The sequence below is a fragment of the Solenopsis invicta genome, chromosome 4, assembly GCF_016802725.1.
Source record: "Solenopsis invicta isolate M01_SB chromosome 4, UNIL_Sinv_3.0, whole genome shotgun sequence".
NCBI classification, from domain to species: Eukaryota; Metazoa; Arthropoda; class Insecta; order Hymenoptera; family Formicidae; genus Solenopsis; species Solenopsis invicta.
This window is the reverse complement of record NC_052667.1, coordinates 20,403,192-20,426,641: the sequence shown is the minus strand read 5'-3', so window position 1 is coordinate 20,426,641 and position 23,450 is coordinate 20,403,192. Positions and strand designations below refer to the sequence as shown.

At 30.7% G+C, this 23,450-nt stretch overlaps 2 protein-coding genes across 14 annotated transcripts; one reads left to right on the top strand and one right to left on the bottom strand.

Annotated features, from left to right (window-relative positions):
* The first annotated feature begins 412 nt into the window (after positions 1–412).
* On the top strand, positions 413–18,704 carry LOC105202544 (poly(U)-binding-splicing factor half pint). 11 transcript variants are annotated; one of them, XM_039447786.1, is made up of 13 exons: positions 3,942–3,998; positions 4,361–4,528; positions 5,827–5,892; positions 5,995–6,071; positions 6,457–6,621; positions 6,916–6,981; positions 8,542–8,702; positions 13,011–13,069; positions 13,952–14,165; positions 15,659–16,145; positions 16,226–16,437; positions 17,212–17,605; positions 18,475–18,704. In XM_039447786.1, exons 7-13 carry the CDS (start codon positions 8,646–8,648, stop codon positions 18,582–18,584), a joined length of 1,533 nt encoding a protein of 510 aa, XP_039303720.1. In that variant the 5' UTR covers positions 3,942–3,998; positions 4,361–4,528; positions 5,827–5,892; positions 5,995–6,071; positions 6,457–6,621; positions 6,916–6,981; positions 8,542–8,645; the 3' UTR covers positions 18,585–18,704. The 11 variants fall into 11 exon arrangements, with proteins under 11 accessions (XP_011169417.1, XP_011169418.1, XP_039303720.1 ...); XM_011171116.3 differs by lacking the exons at positions 5,827–5,892; positions 5,995–6,071 and adding an exon at positions 427–567 and having other exon boundaries at positions 3,944–3,998; positions 6,457–6,509; XM_039447784.1 differs by having other exon boundaries at positions 5,995–6,621.
* A 161-nt stretch (positions 18,705–18,865) lies between these two features.
* On the bottom strand, positions 18,866–22,849 carry LOC105202543 (NADH dehydrogenase [ubiquinone] 1 alpha subcomplex assembly factor 2). 3 transcript variants are annotated; one of them, XM_039447792.1, is made up of 2 exons: positions 22,826–22,849; positions 18,866–21,207 (listed from the first exon to the last, which is right to left on the bottom strand). In XM_039447792.1, exons 1-2 carry the CDS (start codon positions 22,847–22,849, stop codon positions 20,734–20,736), a joined length of 498 nt encoding a protein of 165 aa, XP_039303726.1. In that variant the 3' UTR covers positions 18,866–20,733. The 3 variants fall into 3 exon arrangements, with proteins under 3 accessions (XP_039303726.1, XP_025994092.1, XP_011169416.1); XM_026138307.2 differs by lacking the exon at positions 22,826–22,849 and adding an exon at positions 22,297–22,460; XM_011171114.3 differs by lacking the exon at positions 22,826–22,849 and adding an exon at positions 22,269–22,449.
* Positions 22,850–23,450: the final 601 nt, after the last annotated feature.

Here is a 23,450-nt window from a genome sequence, read left to right as displayed (position 1 = left end):
ATTATATTATTACGATCGCTTAAAAATAATCTGTGATTGGCCAGCTTTACAGCTTTGTATATCAAAATCAAAATTATGCTTTAAAGTAAAATTTACAAATAACTTAAATAATTAATTTTTCGAGAATTCTTGCTTGTATTTTGAATATCAAAACACCTGTACAAAAAATTATACGTGATATTACATATATAATATTACGAACTCCACAAATTAAAAAAATTTATTACAATAAATAGGCTTTATTTTTAAGTGCCTCGGCGCGGTTTATTATTTAACATTACATTATTATTTACATATTATATAATAATTATTATATTACATTTGTATATTCAGAAAATACATAAATATATAAAATTTCCCGAAGTCGCGGTAGTCTCCGACGGACGCTCAACGGCCAAGTTGGTGTGCGCTTCCGGCGCTGCGCGATACTTCCGCAAAGAAAGGCGCATCGTGCTAGTACGAGCGAGTATCGCAAGTCGTGGGTTACGTCAAGGAATCTCGGCAGATCCTAGACCTTCGTCCGCTTCGAACATTTCTCGAGGAAGGATGAACGGAACGATGGCCATGGTGAGCGAGTCCCCGCCGCGCCGGAGAGACCCTCCGTCCTCGCGGCAAGCGCCGCTCTTCGTTTCCCAGCGCGGCTAACCCTACGGGCGGCGTAATGGCGATCGCGGGCAGCCGCCAGCGTTCTCCGATGCGGCCTCTCACGCCGATTGTCCGTCGTGAACGGCTCCCCGCGTTTCGGCCAACGCGGAAGACCGCGCGGCAGCGAACGGACGGCCACGCCGAAAGAATTACGTCCGGCTTACCGAATTGATCGAAAACGAATTTTGCAAAATGTTTGCTGTAAATTTTTGTGTCTTCAGAAAACCAAAATAAGAAGCTTTGCAACTGTCGCAAGATACTTATATGATTGGTTTATGTACTTAGATCCGGCAGGAACTAAAAGCAGGAATCGATCGTGTCAAAGAATCTTGCATTACAATTACAAAGCTGCTGCTGAACGCAACTATTTTGAAAATTGACTAGAATAATCTGCTGACAGGATAGGATGGTCACAGAAACCAAACAGAGTGCCGTTTTGTGATTAAGTGAAATACAAAGTTATTTTTGTAAATAACATGTTCTACTTAAATGATGAGGAAATACAGTTTCCGTTTGGTTCTGCTGACACAGCTGTCATATTATGTCAACAGGTTTTATTAGTGGAACACAAGTTTTAATTCTGAAATGCATACTCATTTCTTTCTTGCATTAATACTACTTTGGGATGTATTTAGGTTCCTTATCCAAGTGCTCCTAGGTATTATTTTATCCCTGTCTCATATTCAGTAAACAAAATTAAAAGAATCTTCAGATTAATCAGGATGAAATTTGAACACTCTTCTGAATGAAAATTAACTCACCATGATCCAACGTTCTTTTTATTACTTTCGAATTTGATTATTGATACCTGATTGTATTTTTTAAAGAATTTTTGAGCACTGAAAAGTTGGATTTTTGTTTGGTTCTACTGACACTCTACTATCAGATTGTGGCTGTGTTCCAAAATTCACTGTTATTGATAAAAATTTGTAGTTTATGTTACATTTACTATCGTTACTTTTATTAGTATTAGTAGTGAATTTTGAAATACGACCTATATCAACATGGGCTAGTGGAACATGAATTTAACCCTGAAATACTACTCATATTTTTTTCTTACAATACTTTTATTAATACTATACTAGATTTATTAACAGTATTTTGGGGTGGGTTCAGATTCTTTATCTAAATGCTCTCAGATAGGGGATGGGTGATATAGCAGAGTATCGATACTTCCACAGTATTGCTCACCTGATTCAATGGTGCTCCTTTTGCATCTAGTAAGGATTGATACAGTGAAAGTATCGATTTTTGTTATATCGCCCTACTTCCAGGTATCATTTTATCCTTCTCTAACATTTAGTAAACAGTAAAGATAAAATTACACTTGGTGGTCATTCCAGGAGAAATTTGAATGCAAGAATGATGAAAATTAATCCTCCATGGTCCATTTTTTTCACTGCTTTCCAACTGAATTATTGGTGCCTATGTTTTTTTTGCTCCAAAAATTTTTTAAAATTCTACACTATTTCAACATTCAAGAATATGAGTTTATGATATAACTTAAAACGTTTTTCATTTTTTTTGTGCATGTCTAAATTTAAGAGAGAGTTAACAAAATTCATTTTTGCGCTACAAAATTTATAACTTCTTTTAAAGCTTAAAAATCCTTTTTAGCTTTAAATAGTTGAAGTACATGGTCACTTTGAATATGGATTTGTTCTGAATCCTTAATATTTATTATAATAATGATTTTTTAATTAGATTACATATCAAAATAAAGATTAAAAATAACAAAAAACATGATTCATTTATGCAAAAAATAACTTTGCCAGCCCAACCAAATCACTGATGGCAATTGCTTGACTTTTACTAGTTGCTGACAAGATACATCACTTGGCCAATAAATCCTTATTATCAATTTTTTTTATTTTTACTTTTTTTAGAGAGGAAAGCTGATTTTTTCCATCCTAATGAATAATTAAAAATTGAAAATTTGCCTGGATCTTTAAATCCCCAGTTGGACCATGAAGGGTTTAAGAATTTTTTACACTTTCTTTCTAGATTGCAAGGTAAAAGTTTAGAAAAACAAAATTAACCTTGTTTTATTATAAACAAAATGTTATTAAATGTTATTTTAAACTATTAAAATTTTAATAACAAAGTTACTAAACTTGAATTAGCATTTAGGTGGCTCTGATTGGTTTATGACATCTTAAGACATTACTTAAGACTGCTTTAAAATAAGAATCAACTATATGCATATTTAGTTTAACTATCTTATTTTAATTGTTAGAATTAGAAAAAGATAGTTAAAATTCTAATTTGCAAACCTTGTATTACGATGTTGGAAACTGCTCCAAAATCTTAGACGTGTTAATCAAATAGCCAAATTGTTTAAATCCAATTCATTAAATTTTTCTCAGAGATCTTGAAGCAATTTTTAACATTATGGATACAAGGTTTTAAAGAAAAAATTACATGATTAGTTGAATGCTAACAAAAATATAACAGAATCTTATTAGTAGAATACAATAATTGATCAGCTAGACAGATCAATCATTTTGTAATTATTTACATAACACGTTCCATTTAAATAGTTACCAAGTGACAGATTTCAATTCTACTCGGTTTTTGTTGGCAATCTATTATTAATTTATTATCAGCAAAGATATAAATTGTTTCATTGTACCAATACCATGTATTGAAAAATATTTTGTTCCAATTCAATGACAAATTAACATTTTGTCTTACTGAAAATGTCAGACAACAAAACTATATAATTTATGACGAACTCGTTGAGTTTTATCTTACTTTATGTTACAATTAAGTTTATTTTCATCACATAGAAAAAAAAACATTAGTATTAAATTAAAGCCAATATATTCTATTTGTAACAATCATTGTTAAGGATGTAATTTTTTATATATAATTTAATCTTCTCTAAAAATTTTAATATTCTTAAATTTCAATAAAATGCTATAATTTTATTTTATTGTTATGACAGTCATCTAAAACATACAATATGTTTGTTTTGATGATAATAATATTAAAAAATTCTAATTCTTGATTTTGTTGTTATTTTTTATCTAATTTTTCTAATTTTATCTAATTTTTCCCCATTCATTATTATGAGATTATATTTTTCATAAAACTTTCATCTAACAAATTTTTTATGTAAGCAAATTATGGCTGTTTAATGCTATACATACATGTATGTGTACTTATGTATGTATGTATGTATGTATGTATATATATATATATATATATATATATATATATATATAAATTTATTATCTCAATATTTAACATATCGAAAATAAAGATGTTTAACAACATTCTTTTTTTCTATGTGTAGGCACCAACATCGCAAAATAGTGGAGAGCCACCAGCAAAGAAGACCAAAGTAGAAGGTAAATTACTAATGCAGCCAGATATTCATTATACCTGTGATAATTATGATATTATATACGTATATATATGTATAACTTTGATAGTGGGAAACGCAATGAACAGAGAAACGACAGCAAGTGTAATATGTATATTAAGAACGAGAACATGACATGGAAATGCATATAATAGCTACTTTTAGGACACTCAGGTGGTAAAGTTTTGTCTTTAAAAAAAATAATGCTGCCATACTCTATAAAACTGCAGAATGCGTCTATTCAGAAGCAGTTTTGAGCAATAAATTTTCTGGTAGGCTAGGGTAAATAGTTGATGACTGTATGGCGCTTAAAAGCACACTAATGTATGGTTGTCCTTCTGTTCTGAGATGTTACAGCGGAGAGACAGTACAGAATCCGTGGCCTACGACTGAGCGGTGATCGTGAACGTGCGCCAAACAAAGAAAGACTTCATTCGTTGAACAGAACAAATCAGAGTTTAACAAACTCCCACTGATACCGTATCTATTGCCGAGTACAATGCGTACTTTAGATAGGTCAGCATTTTAGGGTTTAGAGTTTCTTTCTTTGTTCCTGATTATGAGCCTCTTTCGGAGGATAGGCGTCACTTTAATTCCGCTGTTATGAAGCAATATATAAGACCTTTTCTTTATTAAGAAAATTCTCCAGTCTTTTCACATAATATAAAAACTTAATCAACTTTTGAGAATAAGTTTATGATTAATACATAGGCATTCTTGAATTTTTTTCAAATTTTTTGACTATATAGTTTTACGAAAAAAAGAGTTTTAAGTAATTTAATTATAACCAAAATATAAGAATTTTGAAAAATTATATTCGTAAAAAGAATAGAGTTTAAAGAACATTTTGAAATTAAAATCTTTTTAAATACGTTATCACACTAGTGAGAATGTGGTACAAAGCTTGTTATTATATCTAAATCATAAGATATAAATAATTTTAAAAAAATTTTTGATATTAATATCAATATTACAAAGAAAATATTTTTAAATAAAAACAAATTATTGTTTTTATTACTTAAATTCTTTTCATTATTTATTATTTTGAAGATGGTAATATCAAAAGCTTCTGTGTTAAAAGATATCTTGATATATGAATGAAAAGTTTCTTTCACTTTTTTAAACTAGAGACCTTTCTTAATATGTATAGTTTAATGTCAATTAAAAGATACGTTTTTCATGTACATGATTATCTTGTAGAGTTATTATTATCCAAACAATATAATATCTCTACTTGCAAATGTCTATAATACCTAGAGGCTCGTAATCGGGAGTGGCAATGGCGAAAGGTGTATATTAATTTGTCATATATATGTATATCAAAGATTCGTTTATATATTTGCACTAGGTGATAACAAAGTTAATGAGTCCTAACACTTGGACGTCGATATAGCCATGGAAGTGGCTTAGAGATTCGTCTAATTGAATCTCTCAAATATATGACCTGATGAGAATGTGGTATCCACTCTCCCGTCACGCCTTCGTCTCTTTTTATTCTGTCATCGCTAAACGAAATACGCGCTATTTCGAGACATGTTATAACGATGTCCGAGTGTGCACGTAGGCGATGCGAGTAAAAAAAACGACCGCAAATAAGAATTATATGACAAACCTTGAAAACTCGAGTAATCGCATTCCGGATGTTAAAAATCATGGGGGAAAAAAGAATTTGACGTTACCCTACCATTAAATATCTCGCCATTGCTACATGAAAAATTGTTAGGTTGAAAAGTTGGTAGGTTGGAGAAGGCAGAGATTAAGAACATGGCGCAGAAAATGCACTGAGAGTATTCTCCTTTGCTTTGTGCTTACAGATTTGTGCGTCGCCTCTCAATCTCGGATAATTTGCGCACAACCGTCATTGCTCAGCCCAGAACACGGTTAGCTGTAAATGATCACGCACAAAACTCTAAGAACCGTTTTTTTAATTCATGAAAAGTCGGAACTGACTTCTGTTTTTCTGTTTCTGATTTCTGTTTCAGAGACTAGCAGACCAAATTGGTTATGAAACCTAATCTAATTATCACTAGTCTGATTTTTGGGGCTGATTGTGCAAACAGTAATTAAAGCTCAGATTTATTAAGACTCCTTGGCTAAACGACTAATTTTTATCAAAGTTTAATGCATTACGAATAATGTTCGCGGTCCATCCATTTTCTCTTACAAATCGTTGTATTGTTTCTGACAAAAAAATTTCTTATCTGTGATCTTCGTGTAATCTACGCTTTGTTTCTTCTAATTAGCATGCATCAAACGAGAGAAATATTTCTTCGTTTCGATGTTTGCACACAAATGTATGGTTTTCATATGTACATTTTTGCATACATGTCTCTACAAACAATTTACAAGCACACACATCGACACACACATATTTATCCATAATCCATATTTATTAAAAAGAGTTGTAATATTCCTTGATCGTTTTAATTTCTGTGAACTTACAGTTTGGAGGACGATTTTATCATAGCAGCTTCTGGCACGGCGTTACGGTACTCCCGTGTGTATTAAGAAAGATATTCCACAATACGAATAAGAATAATGCGCCCGCATCAATGCGACTAATAGAAGTTTTACTAGCCTAGGGCAATAGGTCGTCCAGCTGTCTCCGTGTACGAATCTGTACATATATAAATATTTTCCCCAAAAGATCTTGGTTAAGATAACAACGTCTGATTACTGAGACAGCAATTATTTTACATTAAATATTAAAGAAAGTTTTCACAAATTGGATTCTAAATAATGTGAAATAATGTGCCACCCAATTTGCTAACGAAAAAATAGTTCATCATTGAAAGAAATAACTTTGTGGCATAACTGGTTTTATCTAAAGATGAAACATTTGAAATATTTTCAATATTTATCTACTTTAATGCAAGCTGTCTAATGCAATAATTTCTTTGTAGGAAATACATCAGAGTTCTTACCAGGCCCCATATATGATCTCAATCAAATAGGGCAAGTTGTTGCTGGTATGTATAATATTTATATATTTTATAGGATGTTTACTACCGAAATAATCTGGAATTTTTAACGCATTTCTTTTTTACCCTGGAAAATCATAAAATTTTATTGAGACTGAGGAAAATGTTGGGAAAATTTTTACATTTAAATTCTCTTTCTTTCCGACAAAAATATTTCTTTGAACATATTTTTCTTAATAATGCAAAATGTCGACAATCGATTAGCAACAAGTATCGTATACTCATCCACAGATATTTACATACATTTTCATGTAATTCATGAGTTTCATTAAGTGGTAATAGAAGACATCATTCTAATTTAGCATTACATTTAATCATTTTTTGCATCTTTTTTTTTATATTGGCGTTGAACTAGATTTATATATATTGTGGATAAATTATATATTATTTAGTTAATATTTTTTTTTTTTATCAAGAATAACCGAAAAACATGACAAATTTTACTATCCAAAATTTTATTTAATGGAATAAACTGGCAAAAACTATAAAAATGACTAACACTAAGATGTATTTATAACTTTACGCAAAAAGATATTTTTGCTTTAAAATTAATAAATTATACTAATCATTATGTGGTTTAAAACAAATAAAATCAGCCGATAGTAACAAAATAATAATAATGAAACCTTATAACAAGTCTTTTTTTAATTCTTTGTAAAATACTTTTATTGCAAATACTTTGGATAAATATTACTGAATATCATATTAATTTCTAGTTTAATAAGAAAAACATAATAGTAACAGAATTAACCCCTTGGGTATGGTTTTGTAGAAACAAATACATGAGTCTTAGTCGTCAAATGTACCTAAGGGATTAAAAACTTTGGCCTATATAGATCTGTTTCACATTTACTATTTAACATCTTGTAAAAAAACAATTTTTTGTTATGTTAATTCCTGATCTATTACGAATTTTATGTTGAATAAAACTTAAATTGGTAAAATCTTTTTTAACTGACTCTCATTGTTTTTACTTATTCTAGTATTATTAATAGAAAAAACCAATTTTTACCGATTTTTTCCAGAAATGCCGATTTTTACCACTGACATGGAATTTATTGAAAAATATAGAATTTACTTAATTCCATTATTATTTTTTTTAATTTATTTAAAATTTAAGCGGCTTTTTTATGATTGTATGAGTAAGGGACATTAAAAAATGTGTATATAAAATTATTTCAAGATTTTATTAAAACATTTTGTAATTTTATTTAGAATTTTAAATAAATTTTTGGATAATTTGGTAATACTCGGGGAATTTCTTTATAAAATTTGAGTAAACATCCTGATTTTTTATTTTTAAATTGTTATTTGACTTTAATTTTTGTTATTTTTGTTATTTTATCCAGCTTGTCTTATAAAAATGATGTATCATAATAATTGTGACATTACTTTCCAAGTCAGTTCAATTTAAGTAATATTGAGCATTGACGCAGATTTAATGGACATTTTGCTGATAAGATCTGATGTGAATAAATTATATTCTTTATCGCTTTAATTTGGCCTGGATTGATCTAACTTGAATCTTTTTATTTTGTGATTCTACAGGACCTGGCGCTAAATATCTGACATTGCCTGGAATATTAGGAGCTGGGCTTCCGAAAATTTCATCCGAGCAACAAGACACGGTGAACAGGGCAAAGAAGTATGCAATGGAACAAAGCATTAAGATGGTCCTCATGAAGCAGACATTGGCCCATCAACAACAGGTAATTTCTAAACTGTCAAAAACTTTTCTTACATTTAATATCTTAAATACATTATGTCGTTTTCGAAATTTAATATTGTTGGTATTACACTTTTTGTAAACAATTTGATTTAACAATTGTTAATCTCTCGTGAATTTTTATTCTTGTAATAATTCTGAGAATGAATATACAGCGTGTTTCATTTTAATTGCCCATCTCAAATATTTTGAAACAAACGTAGTACAAAAAGAAAATATTTCAAAAGTTTTATAGAGGACAGGTGATGGTAAAAACAATTTTTTAAAAAAATTTCATGAAGATTATCACTATTTCTAAAATAGAGTTACATTATTTTTTGTATAATATGATTTTATAATTATTTTATATATAAAAGTAATAAGATACGATTATTGAAAACTTAATTTATGAAATATTTATACTAAAATATGTTAGAATTAATCCTTACTAGCCAACGTAATTCTTTAGTCTTCACTATCCAACGTGGGGTCATTCGCGTTTTACGCTTCTATTAAAGAACATATTGTAATGAGATGGTTTTCAACCGTAATTTTACTTACAAGGACCTGTCACGGGTGTCCCGCGCCGATTTGGTTCTCCTTGAAATATGTTGTTAAACACAAAAATCTAAGAGACCCATATTTTTTTTATATTGGCGGAATCTCATGTTTAGAGGGTGAAACATTCTCTGAAAAAAAACGTTATTTCTCTTTCGGGGCGAATAGTAGGAGAATCGTCGAAAGTAGGAAAGACAGAAAAAAATTCTTTTAACAGAAGTTGTACGGTTTAAAGAGCACTTTAAAGTTGTGGAGAAAAAAAAATTTTTTGTTTTTAACAAAATATCCCCACTACCCAGTTTTTTCAAATTTTATTATATATGGTTGGATTTAGAAAAAAATAACCTTTAATTTGGCTGAAAAAATTTTGAAAAAACTTGGTATTTTGTTACACAAAACAAAACAAAATTTTTTTCTCTACAACTTTAAAGTACTCTTTAAACCGTACAAAATTCGCCCGGAAAGAGAAGTACCGTTTTTTCTTCAAAGGGTGTTTTATCACCCCTAAACATGAGAGTACGCCGACAAAAAAAATATGGATCTCTTAGATTTTCGTGTTTAACAACATTTCCAGGAGAATCAAATCGACGTCGAACACCCGTGACAGTTTCTTTATTAGTTTCAACCTTTCAGTATACTATTAAAAAGTGAAATGACAATAACAATTGATGAAACTATATAATTTTGGCAAATATGTACACAAAGTTACGATAATGCAGAATAATTTTTGAAAAATCATAACTTTCTTAAAAATCATAGAGAACCGATTCAAAAAAGGAATTAAATCTAAAAAATCATTTTTATTTAAAAAAATGTTTTATTGGTTTAGATCCATAATTTAATGTTAATTTTGCAACATGAAAAATTCTTATTTTTATGATATAAAAGCGGATAATATGGGATTTTTAATAAATGTAGCTTCAGTTCTGTGCGTTTAATGAATTTTAATACAAATTTAGTGTTGAAAAGTAAAAATTACATCTTTATATATTTTTTAAAACTACATAATACAGGCTGATTATTAATGATTAGAACAACCATTTACCATGAGCGATAATTTACCAACTGGACTCCATGTAATTTATATGGAGTGAAGCCCGTAAATTATCTTTTATGGTAAATAGTTGTTCCAATCGCCCTGTGTACACACACACACACACACACACACACACACACAATGCAATATTTCTATAACATAAAAATCAAATACTTTTATTAATAAAACGTTAAAAGCTACAAATATATAAATGTGTAAATATATTGATAAAATAAAATATTATAAGAAATAAAAAATTATTTGCTTCCAATTTTACTACCTTCACCAACTTAGCTGGGGTCAGTCATGCACTGTTAATTTTTCACACCGACATAACTATTGAAATAACAGCAGTTAAAAAGCGCTACTACAGTACCATATTCCTCTATCAACAAAGTTTTTTTTACACAGGATATAGGCGCGTGTAGCACGAACTGTACCGATGTACGCAATGTGAAAAATTTTGCTCGAACGCGAGTGACCCCACGTTGGCTAGTAAGGATTAAGTATGTATATAAAAAAAATCTTGTATATTATGGATTTTTTTATAATTTTAGTATTTTATATAGGAATAATTAAAAAAATCATTTATGTAATAAAATCATAATTTTATCTTTAAAAATAGTTGATTTTTATGTAACCTTTATGAATTAATTTTTTCAAAAATTGATTTTTTATCATTACTCTTCAAATCATACAACTTCAATTTGAAATATTTTTTAAAATACGTTTTATTTGAGATATTTGAAATGGACAATTAATGAAACAGCCTGTATAATTAATAATATTTAAATTGTTGAATTTATTTTATTGCAAGTAAATAAAAAGGGAATAAAAAGATTTGTAATTTGTAAAACTATTAAAATATCACATTTGCAAACTAGTTTTTTTACAATATCTTTTTGGTAAGTTTATTAAATTTTGCATCATTTGTAATTTTTTACTCAGCAATAAAATAAGTTGATCAAATAATTTGGTAATTAAGTTTAAGGCTCCTGACTCCTCAGCCGAGAACTCCGCGTTGACGGTAGCGACATTTCGTCGCGGACAAAATTAGAACTAATACACGTGAAACGTGACAGATTGACGATGAAATGTTATCGTGCATGTCATTTTGTTATTATGTGTTTCATTGTAAAAACATGACTTGTCTCGTATTTACCAAATTCGTAAAAATGGACCGCGAGTAAAGTTTCTTTGAATTTTATACATAAAAGTACATTTTTCACTCCTTTTAATAGCTATCCGTGTGTTTTCCTGTCTGAATAGACGTCACTTTACGTGCTTTTTACGACTATTTACTGACTGCTAGGCGAAAAAAGGATAGTCGTGACCGATATTTAGAAGTGTTTTAAAGCCATCTGATTAGTCTGTTTTATACAAATTGGCATTATTTAGAAATGGCACGTCGGACAAAATTATGTGCCCATGTGTTTTCCTGTTTCAATTGCTTCACTTTACATGCTTTTTACAACTATTTACTGATTGTTAAGCGGAAAAAGGATAGTCGTGACCGATATTTAGAAGTGTTTTAAAGTCATCTGTTTAGTTTGTTTTATCCAAATTGGCTTTATTTACAAATGGCATGTCGGACAAAATTACGTGTCATTTCACGCAATTTCTCGCTTCTGACGTCACGACTTCAATATGGCCGCGGCGAGTACTCAGGAGCCTTAACATATACGTATTAAAAAAAAATTGGACATTTTATTTACATATAATTTTCTTTACTCAGCTCTTTACCGATTATGTATGTAATTGTAATATATAGAATAATATTGTACAGAAATATTTAATATATAGCTCGCCCCGCCGAGTCAATTACTAGACAGATATTTAAAAAAAAAAGGAGAATTATAGAATTTAACTCTGATTGGCACATTTTTTTCTCCCTGCAGAAAAATAAGTTGGTCCTGCGGCAGCAAGTTTTATTGCTAATGTGCAGGTTAGTGTCAACCGAGTCAAGAAAGAAACGAATAAATCTGCCTTATGATCGAATACTCCTAAACATTTCTCCCCTCCCCCTCTCCCTCCTGAGTTGCTACCATAAAAAAAGGTTAGATATAATTTGTGATAGTATAGTCGGCGGGAGCAGAGCTGTACGACGCGAAGAGGAATAAATTTTTGTGAATGCATGAATCTTCAAACGATTAAAACGATTCTTCTGAACTCGACTTGTTTCTTCGCTTCGAAGAATAAGAATGGCGCAAACTCTGTATTTTAAATTTGTTATAAGAAATACTGCAAATAAAAAGAGAAAAATATTAGAATTGTTCCGCAATATTTTGTATAAATTGTCAAGATTGCCTTGTATAAATTTGATAAATTGCATAAATTTTTATAGTTGCTTTTTTATTTGCAATATATTTTGTAATATGCTAATAATTTATTTGTATTATAATTTTAAATGATTAGAATTAAAATCGAAATATATATATGTATGTATGTATGTATGTATATATATATATATATATATATATATATATATATATATATATATATATATATTTCCTGATTTATTTTTAAATGTTTTTATAACATTAAAAATATACGATTTCGACAAAATTTATAAGATTAAAATTGATAAAAGAAGTCGAGCAAAGATGGAGTCGGAAAAGATGGTTAAAGAGCTTAAGGGATTACTTAAAAGTCGTAAAAATGAGACGTGTAAATGGGGGAGGGATATCAATAGAAGGCCTTTGGTCCTTTGTGTTACAGCAAATGGCTAGTCAACGGAATCAAGTGCAAAGACAGCAGGCTCTCGCTCTCATGTGCAGGTTTGTTTGTTCTCTGTGTTAAATCCTTGAAACTTTTGTACGCAAGACTCACTGCAGCTCAAGAGACTTATACTCAAACATTTTATTATTTTCTGTAAAAGACATTCGTTTTATATTCTTAATTAGGTTCTAGAATATATTAAATTAGAGAAGTGGCTAGAATTATAAATATTTTCTGTTTTCTAAAAGGAAGAAGTTTTCTAGTCTCATTAATAAATTGCAGAAATTACTTTCTTATTGCTTTTAATGTTATCCATGGTCCTTAGGCATGCTGGAGCAAACGTTGGTCGTTATCCTTCCTATGTACATCGTTCATTTTCACATCATCATATGAATTTCTGTTAGTAATAATTTTCTTGTCTCACAGTTGTATTATTTAATTTATGCATACAAAAATTATATACAAAAATTTATTAAGTTATTATTAACAGATTTTTTATTTTTTATACTATGAGAACAAAAAACTTAAATCTTTTTACATTAGATTATATTTGAATAAAATAAGTATCATGTTTCAATCACTTTCAAAATTTTGTTTTTATGTGCAATATTTCTTTACAGATGTTATAGAAAATATTTATGTACAAATGGAACAGTCATTGAATATATTTTACTGATAATTATTTGTTATTAATATTATTTTTGTGCACAACTTTAACAATTGGTCGAATGTTTATTTTAATATTTGAGATAAATAAACTATTAATATAAATTAAATTATTAATTTAAATTAAATAAGTTATTTGAAATTTGAAATGCATGATAATTCTTGAGCAAGTGATTGATACGTGAAAATTTAAATAAATTTAGCATATTGTTAACAAGAAAATATATATAGTTACATTACTGACGTCGATATTAATAACATATATTATACGACAGGGTTTATGTGGGCAGCATCAGTTTTGAACTGAAAGAAGACACAATCAGGCAAGCTTTCTTGCCGTTTGGACCGATCAAATCCATCAATATGTCTTGGGATCCCGTTACGCAGAAGCACAAGGGCTTCGCCTTTGTCGAATACGAGATACCCGAAGCCGCGCAACTTGCTTTGGAGCAAATGAATGGTGTCATGATCGGTGGCCGCAACATCAAGGTAGCAGGACGTACCTATATAACGAATTTCCTGTCCCCCAGCAATCCTATCATCCCGCCGGAGGTCGGCAAATTTTTATTTTAGTCCTTTATCCAATACCTATGATCTTTGAGCGAACTGCTTCTCTTGAATTGCAATTTGCTCGAAAATCTTAATTTATTAGTATATTTTTACTATTACTTTGAGTTCATATTTATTGTTTATTGTGTGAGTTACATCCCATCAACATATATACTGTCACTTAAAAATTTTAGCATACTTAAGATTTTCTCGCATTTCGTGAAAAGTATAAAGTCTAAAAATTTTTTAACAAATTGCAATTATAATGTGCAATTCAAGATATAATACATATTTTCTGTTTTTCTTTTAAACTCTTTCTTACAATTAGTTTCAAAATTAAAAAATATTTTATAAGAAATGACTTTAGAAAGAGAAAAAAACATTTAGAGCTTAGAATATTTATTTTAAAACAACTTTTTATTAATTTTGTCCAAAGTTTCAAGCTTGATCACTTTTTTTTCAATTTTATATAATTTAGGAACAAAATATCAAAATAAAAATAAAGAACAGATATAAAGCTCTATCTTTCATCTTTAAGACACAATTTATATAATTATCAAAGGTACATTCACTTTGAGCATTTTCAAAATGTTATATTGATAAATTAGTATGTTTATCAGTACAATACTCTTGATCTATTTTTAATGAAACTAAATTTTTCGTTCTAATTTAAAAAATAATTTTTTCACTAAACAAATTCACTAAACTATTGTAACCGTTTGCAAAACAAATTCACTGACATTTGATTTTGTGTAACATTATTCACGAAAACAGGTAAGTATAAATTATAATTTTTCACTTTTCGTATAATCATTACATATAAAATTCGCGAGTCACATGAGAATGCACATAAAGTAAGCCGGGGAAAGATATCACACTTAAGCCTTTGTTCTGAAATAGCTTCATCATGTTATGGAATTAAGTGACGAAAAATTAATATAAAATTCTTAAAATCTTTTCCTTATCCTATAGTATAAATATGGACAGTCAAATTTAAATTTAAAAAACGCAAAAATAAGTGATGAAATGTAAATGGACAATTTGGAGATCAACTTCTAATATTTTCATACTTTTATAGGTTTAAACAGTATTTAATAAATTTAAAATGTTTATATAAAGTGCCCAAAATTGTAATTTTTTAAACTATTTTAATAAAGGTATCAAGCTCGAATATACTTTTGTATAAATGATCGATAACTGACTTGTGTTTTGTATTAATCTGGCATCTTATCTCTCAAGTATTGAAAGATGTCACTGCAGCTTGTACACATATAACGATTTCACAAAATATAATCTATATCTTAAGTGTGCTGAAATTTTTTAGTGTAGTGTACAAATATTACATATTCATTTAATAGTTTTACAATAATAGTTAACGCAACGCCACAGAATAATATCTTACAGATTGCTTCTTTCTCTCATTTTATCCTCAGGTCGTGGGACGTCCGTCCAATATGCCACAGGCGCAATCAGTGATTGATGAAATCACTGAGGAGAGCAAGCATTACAATCGCATTTACATCGCGTCGATACACCAAGATCTGACGGAAGATGACATCAAGTCAGTTTTCGAAGCATTCGGACCGATCACATACTGTAAACTTGCCCAAGGTAGTTCACCACATCGTCACAAAGGCTATGGTTTCATAGAATATGAGACAATGCAGGCTGCGTTGGAAGCCATCGCCTCCATGAACTTATTCGATCTGGGCGGCCAGTACCTGAGAGTGGGAAGAGCTATAACGCCACCGAACGCACTCATGGGACCACCTAGTGGTACCAGCATGATGCCGACTGCGGCAGCGGTGGCTGCAGCGGCCGCAACGGCGAAGATTCAAGCAATGGATGCGGTTGCTAGTAACGCAGTCGCGTTAGGACTTACTAAACTTGGAGCTACCGCACCACCAATCCTCAATCAAAGTTCGTAAACCTGTTGATTCTTACATCGAATACAAGTGAAAGAACAGTCTTTTACCTTTACGCTTTTATTTCTGTTGTAGCGCTTCCTGGCGTGGTACGACCTACCATAGCACCCGCAACAATAATGGCACCACCGACGGTGGCAACGGTAGCGCCAGTGATACCTCCACCCGGCATAGCCATACCGCAAACTTTAACGCGACCGCCTGCTATTATACAACCAATTCCCGGTCAACCAGTCGTTATACCACCGCCCGCTGTAGTTGCACCTACAATTGTTGGCACACCAGTTGTAAGTATTAGGGTCAGTTAAATGAAAACGAGACAGACTGTATAACGAGCATGGCGCGGACATTGATAACTCTTTTCTGTGTATTTATGGACGTGACTTCTATTGAGAATTAGGGGAGAATGGCGCGAATGTTTACCATTGTCATTTGTTTGTTAGAGGTGCTCGAAGTGAGGTCAGCGCGTCGTGTGTTCGTCCGACATCACTATGGAGGCCGGGAAAGAAGAAAAGCGAGGTGTAATGCGGTTTTTGACTGCAAAAGGGGTGTCAGGAAGTGCAATTCAAGCCCAAATGTCTGCTGAGTATGGCGCGTGCGCGTGTGTTTGTGTGGAATAAACGAATTCGAGAAAATCATTTATTTCACGCAAACACACGCGCACGCAACATATTGTGTTCGCCATACACAGCAGACATTTGGGCTTGAATTGCACTTCCTGACACCTCTTTCACAGTCAAAAACCGCACTACACCTCGCTATTCTTCTTTCCCGACCTCCATAGTGATGTCGGACGAACACACGACGCGCTGACCTCACTTCGAGCACGTCTAACAAACAAATGACATAGCGGTGAACATTCGCGCCGTTCTTCCCTAATTCCCAATAGAGGTTACGTCCATAAACACACAGAAAAGGATTATCAATATCCGTACCATACTCGTTATACAGTCTGTCTCGTTTTCATTTGACTGATCCTAATATCTAATCAATGTTAGAATAGCAAGCATCAAAATACAAATATTGAATTATTAATTGCAAAAAATCTGATTACCCATTAGATACCAGTTACGACAACCGCAAATTCCGACATTATGAGGCGAGCGCAAGAACAAGCGGCTCATCAAAAACAACAGGAAGAATTGCAAAAGAAACTTCTAGAGGAAACGGAACCACAGACGTTGCAACAACAGGAGAATATGTCGATCAAAGGCCAGAGTGCGCGACATCTCGTGATGCAGAAACTTATGCGTAAAGTTGAATCCAGAGTTGTTATTTTAAGAAATATGGTAGCACCAGAAGATGTGGACGAGACCCTGCAGGAAGAGATTCAAGATGAGTGCTCCAAATTTGGTGTGGTCGTACGAGTTATTATTTATAAGGAGAGACAGTCTGAGGATGATGAGAACGCGGAAGTCATCGTAAAAATATTCGTCGAATTCGCCGAGATGAACGGTAAAGTATACATATTTATAATATACACATAATGCTCCAGATTGATCAGATCGTCTAAACATGCGAAAAAATTTAAATATATTCTATAATATATATCTAAATATAATATATAATCATAAAATCAATTGTTTAGTCACAGCATATGGGGATATTTATTTTACAAATTCACTAAATATTTGTATTACAATTTTTTAGAAAAAAACTTGATTAAAAGTGAAAACTTTTCCCAGTAATACATTTCCATCGAAAGCAAACTTGTGTTCAAACTAAAAAGATTCATTGGATATTGTTAACAAAATCAGGTTTAAAGATATATTTAAATAAAATTGCAACAAGCGTCAATTCAATTTTTTTTCTGTTTTTACTTAAGCATGTGTAAAGGGTGAAATTGCAGAATAATATTGGATAAACAAATCTTGTATACAGGGGCAAGAAACTAATTATCTGAACATGCGCAAATTATTTGTCTTATACTACAAAACATATTTTTGATAGAAAATGCGTTACTGGCAAAGGTTTTTTTACTTCCAATTGAGTTGTCCCTAAAAAATTATAATATTTAATAAATTTGTAACATAAAATAAACTTCCATATCTTGTATTTAGATTAGTGACAAATTTGCGACTATGTATTATCTATACACAAGAAAAATTTTTCTCTTAGAATTTAAAATCATATTGCGATTAAATGCACGTCAAAGAATTTTATTCTTATTTGGTAAATAATAAGTTAAAATTATAGCAAAGTTCTTTGATACCTATATTGTCCTGTAATTATCATGAATTTAACCGTAAATTCTAAAATTTTTGTCCGTATGTACATTAACAATCATTAATATATAATTATCGAATTGATTTTTATATTTTCAGAAGCGGAACGCGCAAGAGATTCGCTAAACGGTCGTTATTTCGGCGGACGACTAGTGAAAGGAGAGCTATATGATCAAGCTCTGTTCGATAATAGTGATTTTTCTGGTTGATGTGTAAGATGTCTCTCATTTAATATATAAGTTTTTTTTTTATCAATTAAATTCGTATAAGAAACAAAATTTAACGTTGATTGATGGCTTGATCTTCGTTGTTCAAGTTACTATTTATAACAAAATCTTAAAATCACGCATTGAACAGTCAAAAGAGTCACGCGATATCACGGCTCTAATAACCAAATTTGTAGTGACTAAGTCGCGAAATATAATGTAGGAAACTGCACCATGCGACTTGGAACAGAAAATTATTCGAGTTTATCAAATGTGATTTTAGAATGTCTTATACGTTCAACTCCCCCCCCCCCCCTCATGTAAAACAAAACTATGGATCGGTCTCTTATCATCTCCAGTTAACTTAACCGATCGATTAGATTTGGGAATTATCGATTAAAAGTGAGGATTTTTATTTTGTTCTCTATATCCAAGAAATATAAAATAATACGATTAGTTTTTTAAATTTTGCCGACATGCTAATTCTTAAATTTAATTGATCGATTAATCTAATTGAAGACGGAGCTTACATCTTATCTCGTACGTTATTCGTTTCATATCACCGGGCAACCGCAATTGCAAACTAGAGAGTCGTAGTATCTCGAGAAAAATAAACAATTTTTCGTACACCTACCCAGTATATAGTATCTTTTGTTATATTTTATCGAGAATAATTGTATATGAGAACGGTAGATCTTAATTTACATGTATAGAAAAAATAGAATATTAATAATAAATCATTTTACAAATATAAAACTATGCAATCGATTTTAAAATTGTTCCGATCTTAAATTTCACAGGTTCCAGGAACATTTAGTCTGTCATTATTGCCCTCTGGAAGGTAAAGTAAAGCGATGTAAAATCTAAAATCAATCATTCACCTTAAATACCCATATTAGAAACTGATTAATTTCACACTGATATTAATAAAAATGTTTTGAAGAGATTCTCCAACTAAAAGAGTGAAGGGAGTTACGTAACTCGTTTTCATTTTATATGTGTGTGTATATATATATATATGTGTGTGTGTGTGTGTGTGTGTACACACACACACACACACACCTTTTAGAGCACAAGTGCTTTTAACATTGCCATCTTTAAAATAAATAATAAACGAAATGTAAATAATAAAATCGATAATTTGATACTTAAGGCTCCTAAGTAGTCGATCAAAAACTCTACATTGACAGTGACAACGTATAGTATCGTGAGAGAAATTAAAACTAATAGGTGTGAAAAGTGACGTTGAAACTTTGTCCTACATGTTTCGTTATTACGTACTTCATTATAAAAATGTGACCTGTTTCATACTTGCCAAATTTGTAAAAATGGGCTATAAAATTATCTTTGAATTTTATAAGCATATTTTTCGCTCTTCTCAACAATTATCCTTGTATTTTCTTGCCTCAATAGGTTTCACTTCGTGTATTTTTTACAATTATTTATTGATTGTTAAGAGAGAAAAGGATAGTTTCTATTCATTTTTGCAAGTGTGTTAAAGCAATCTCATTATTTTATTTTTTTCAAATTCTCTTTATTAATAGCGATGTATCATTTCTCACTTATGACATTACAATTTCAATATGATCGTGGCGAATACTTAAGAGCCTTAAGAATTTTTTCTTTTAATATCAATAAATATTGTCGTGGAAAAAATTAAAATAGAATTATTTACAATGATTTAAATGGTAGTAAGAGAGGTTACCATATTTTCATTAACATGGCGCAACATTTAAAGAAAATTTATATAATTTATGACCACTTTATATCAGTAAAAATTAATTTCTTTTAATCGCAAATATTCTTTATATTTCTTATAAATATAATTTTTAAAAGTTTTTATATTTTGTTTGCAATTAAATTACTTGGTTTCTCAAGACTACTATTTTAAAAGAAAATTAGACAATCAAAAAATTTGTAAAACATCTGAAATGCTTATATTAATCATAAGATTATTATCAAATTAAATTTTTTTTTTTTAATTTGTTGAGAAAAATATCACCCCAATTAAGAATCAAATCTCAACCTTTACTTTCTGAGACAGACATCTTTACCAATTTTTTTAACTATTTTTTAGAAATTCTATTAAATTCTTTATTGCATGAATTGTAACTTTGTTCCAAGAATATGCTAAGTGTGGCATCTGCATTGTCTATTTATACGAGTCCTTTGGTTTGTAATTATCACCATAGCCTTTGTAATCTTCGTAAACTGGGAAATTTCCTGGCGTATCTGCCTGAGAAGTGGATGAAACAGGAAGATCTCTAGTGTCTTTGTTCTGAGGGTAGTTTTCTTGCAAAAGTTTTGCTGCATTCTCCTTCTTGGTCATTGCCAATTGATAATTGGCCTCTATTTCCTCCCGCGTAGGTGGCTCTTTTCGGCGATATCTCAACCAGGCCTCCCATTCTGCAGGCAATTCCTGCTCAAAGTTGTCCTTGTTCACTGGTATGAAATACCTCGGCGGCCTTTTCCGGGTGGAATAACGAATCTCTTCCTCATAGTACTTTGTGCCGTAGTAATCCTCGCCGATCAACTTGCGGCGGAAATAGCGGGGTTTTAGCGAGGATATGAAACTGTTCCAAAGTATCTTCATGACGCCGCGTTCCTTGGCCATGTTGTCACTGTACTGTAATGAACAATTACATCTTTTACGCAATGTATTAACATACTCTGTGTCATATTGTTATGTAATATATCTCGTTATCTAAATAATTTTAAGTAAAATTAGAAAAGTTATTTTGTAGAATTATTAATTAGTTATAAACTTCGAAAAATAACATGTTACAATATAGGGTTTATACTTATGTAGTGATATTCAAAAAGTAACAAATCACTTTTTAATTAATTTTTTGTGGTGTTTAACATTGCTACTTTAAATATAAAAACATTACAACAAATATATTTAAGTAAGACTCTCTAGATTTAAATAATTAAAGATAAGTATAAAGGCTAATGAAAATCAGCGCAATTAGCAATACGCACAATAAAAAAAAACAAAAATAGATAAAATTCTTTGTTTAATACATGTTCGAACGTTTCGACTTTTTTGGAAAGGATTAAACAATCTCCTCTCATAATATACAGGGTGAGAAATCAACACATCGGGTTCGGCAAACCATGAGTGACTTATCTGCACACTGAATCGACGACGACTTGATTTTTCATATAAAATAATTGAATTTTATTGTTGGAAGCTGATGACTCCAAAGAAAAGTCGAAACATTCAAACATGTATCAAATAAACAAAAAATTTTTGTCTATTTTCGATTTTTTATTGTGCGCGTTGCTAACCGCGCTGATTCTCATTAGCCTTTATACTTATCTTTAATTGTTCAAAAACATTACGTTTTCAACATCACAAAATTATTTTTCTTATAATGAATATTTGGTTAGTCAGTTATTTTTAGAACTTGAAATCAATATTTCGTATATTTTTACAACTAAATTAATTTATGATAAATATATAAATACGTATATACTCGTAATATATTATCAAAATTATAAGAAATGGTAAAAAAAATTGAAAATTTCGAAAACACTATTTGGAATTTGATAATAGCTCATAATCTCAAAACAGCACTTGTTAAAATTAAACGTGAATGATTTTGCGCAAAACAAATAGTAATGTAATTGTAATTTTTTTTAGTATATAACTTATAAATCAAATAAGTTACGCAAATCACATACTGTCCAATATATGTACGAATGATTTAACCTTGCTATAGGTTAGAATTAACCTGTGTTCTGCTAAGATAAAAATAAATTTATAGCGTTTTTCACTGGGAAAACTAGTGCGTACTGAGTGTGCACTCGCTGCAGGTAATTGGACGTTTCCGTTAGTATCATCATCGTGCGAATCGAAACGTCCAATTGCCAGCGGCAAATGCACACTCAGTGCGCACTAGAGTCCTATATAAAGAGAGAAGCGACATTAGGTCTGTTCGAGTTGCTTGAAATCCCTAAAAATTTTTGCACTTGAGATGAGATAAATATATATTCGATCGTAAAAAAGAGAGAGACGACAAAGAAATTAATTCAAAAAGGACAGCAACACGAACAGGCCTATTGATGTCCGACAGTGCTTTCCAGCTACGACACAAATCGACACTGTGTAACACAGTGTCCATTAGTGTAAGAGAGAAAATTTTAGTTGTTTCACTCACACTAATGGACACTGTGTTACACAGTGTCGACTTGTGTCGTAGCTGGAAAGCACCCCGAAGCTATGGTAATCAGATTAATACTTGATTGGCTAAGCGAGCAGCCATATTGTGACCACAGCTGTTTGCAGTGGCCCAGTTTCACAACTTTGGGTTTAACCCGAGTTTAGTTGAACTACCGTCAAGTTTAACGCCACGGTTAAACTTCTATCGCGTTTCACAATCAGATTTTAACTCTAGGTTACGTAAACCTATAATCTATGCGAAGAAACTTCAACAGACTTATCTTTCTTCTACAACAAGTAGTGTGATTGGTTGTTACCGAAAATAGGGAATGAGATATTACAGGTTCTATACACCAAGGCAAAAAATAATGAACAAATTTAAAAGTTTTAAAGTTTTCTTCTTACATGTTTTCAAATCAGTTTGAACTAAACAATTAAATTCAATTGTTACTGTAAAAATTTACACTTTATTAAGTACATTAAACATTGGAACACTAATTAGAAAAAAATTTCTCATAAAATAAAGAACAACAGATTAGAATAAAAGACAAAATTGAGTTTTGAAAAAAATAAATAAATCTAAAAGATAGCCACTCGAAATAAAAAAAAACTGTTCTTTGGAAAAACACATATATGGTCATCGTAATCATAGTATGTAATCTATAAGTACTAATTTAATAATATTACAAAACTATTTTTACTGT

Coding starts and splice junctions, on each gene's coding strand:
- LOC105202544 (XM_011171115.3), top strand. CDS start 547: ATGAACGGAACGATGGCCATG. Junction 6,982..8,541: donor AATAGGGCAAGTTGTTGCTG/GTATGTATAATA, acceptor GTGATTCTACAG/GACCTGGCGCTAAATATCTG. Junction 13,070..13,951: donor GCTCTCGCTCTCATGTGCAG/GTTTGTTTGTTC, acceptor ATTATACGACAG/GGTTTATGTGGGCAGCATCA.
- LOC105202543 (XM_039447792.1), bottom strand. CDS start 22,849: ATGGCTGCTCGCTTAGCCAATCAA. Junction 21,208..22,825: donor CTGCTCGCTTAGCCAATCAA/GTATTAATCTGA, acceptor TGTTCATTACAG/TACAGTGACAACATGGCCAA.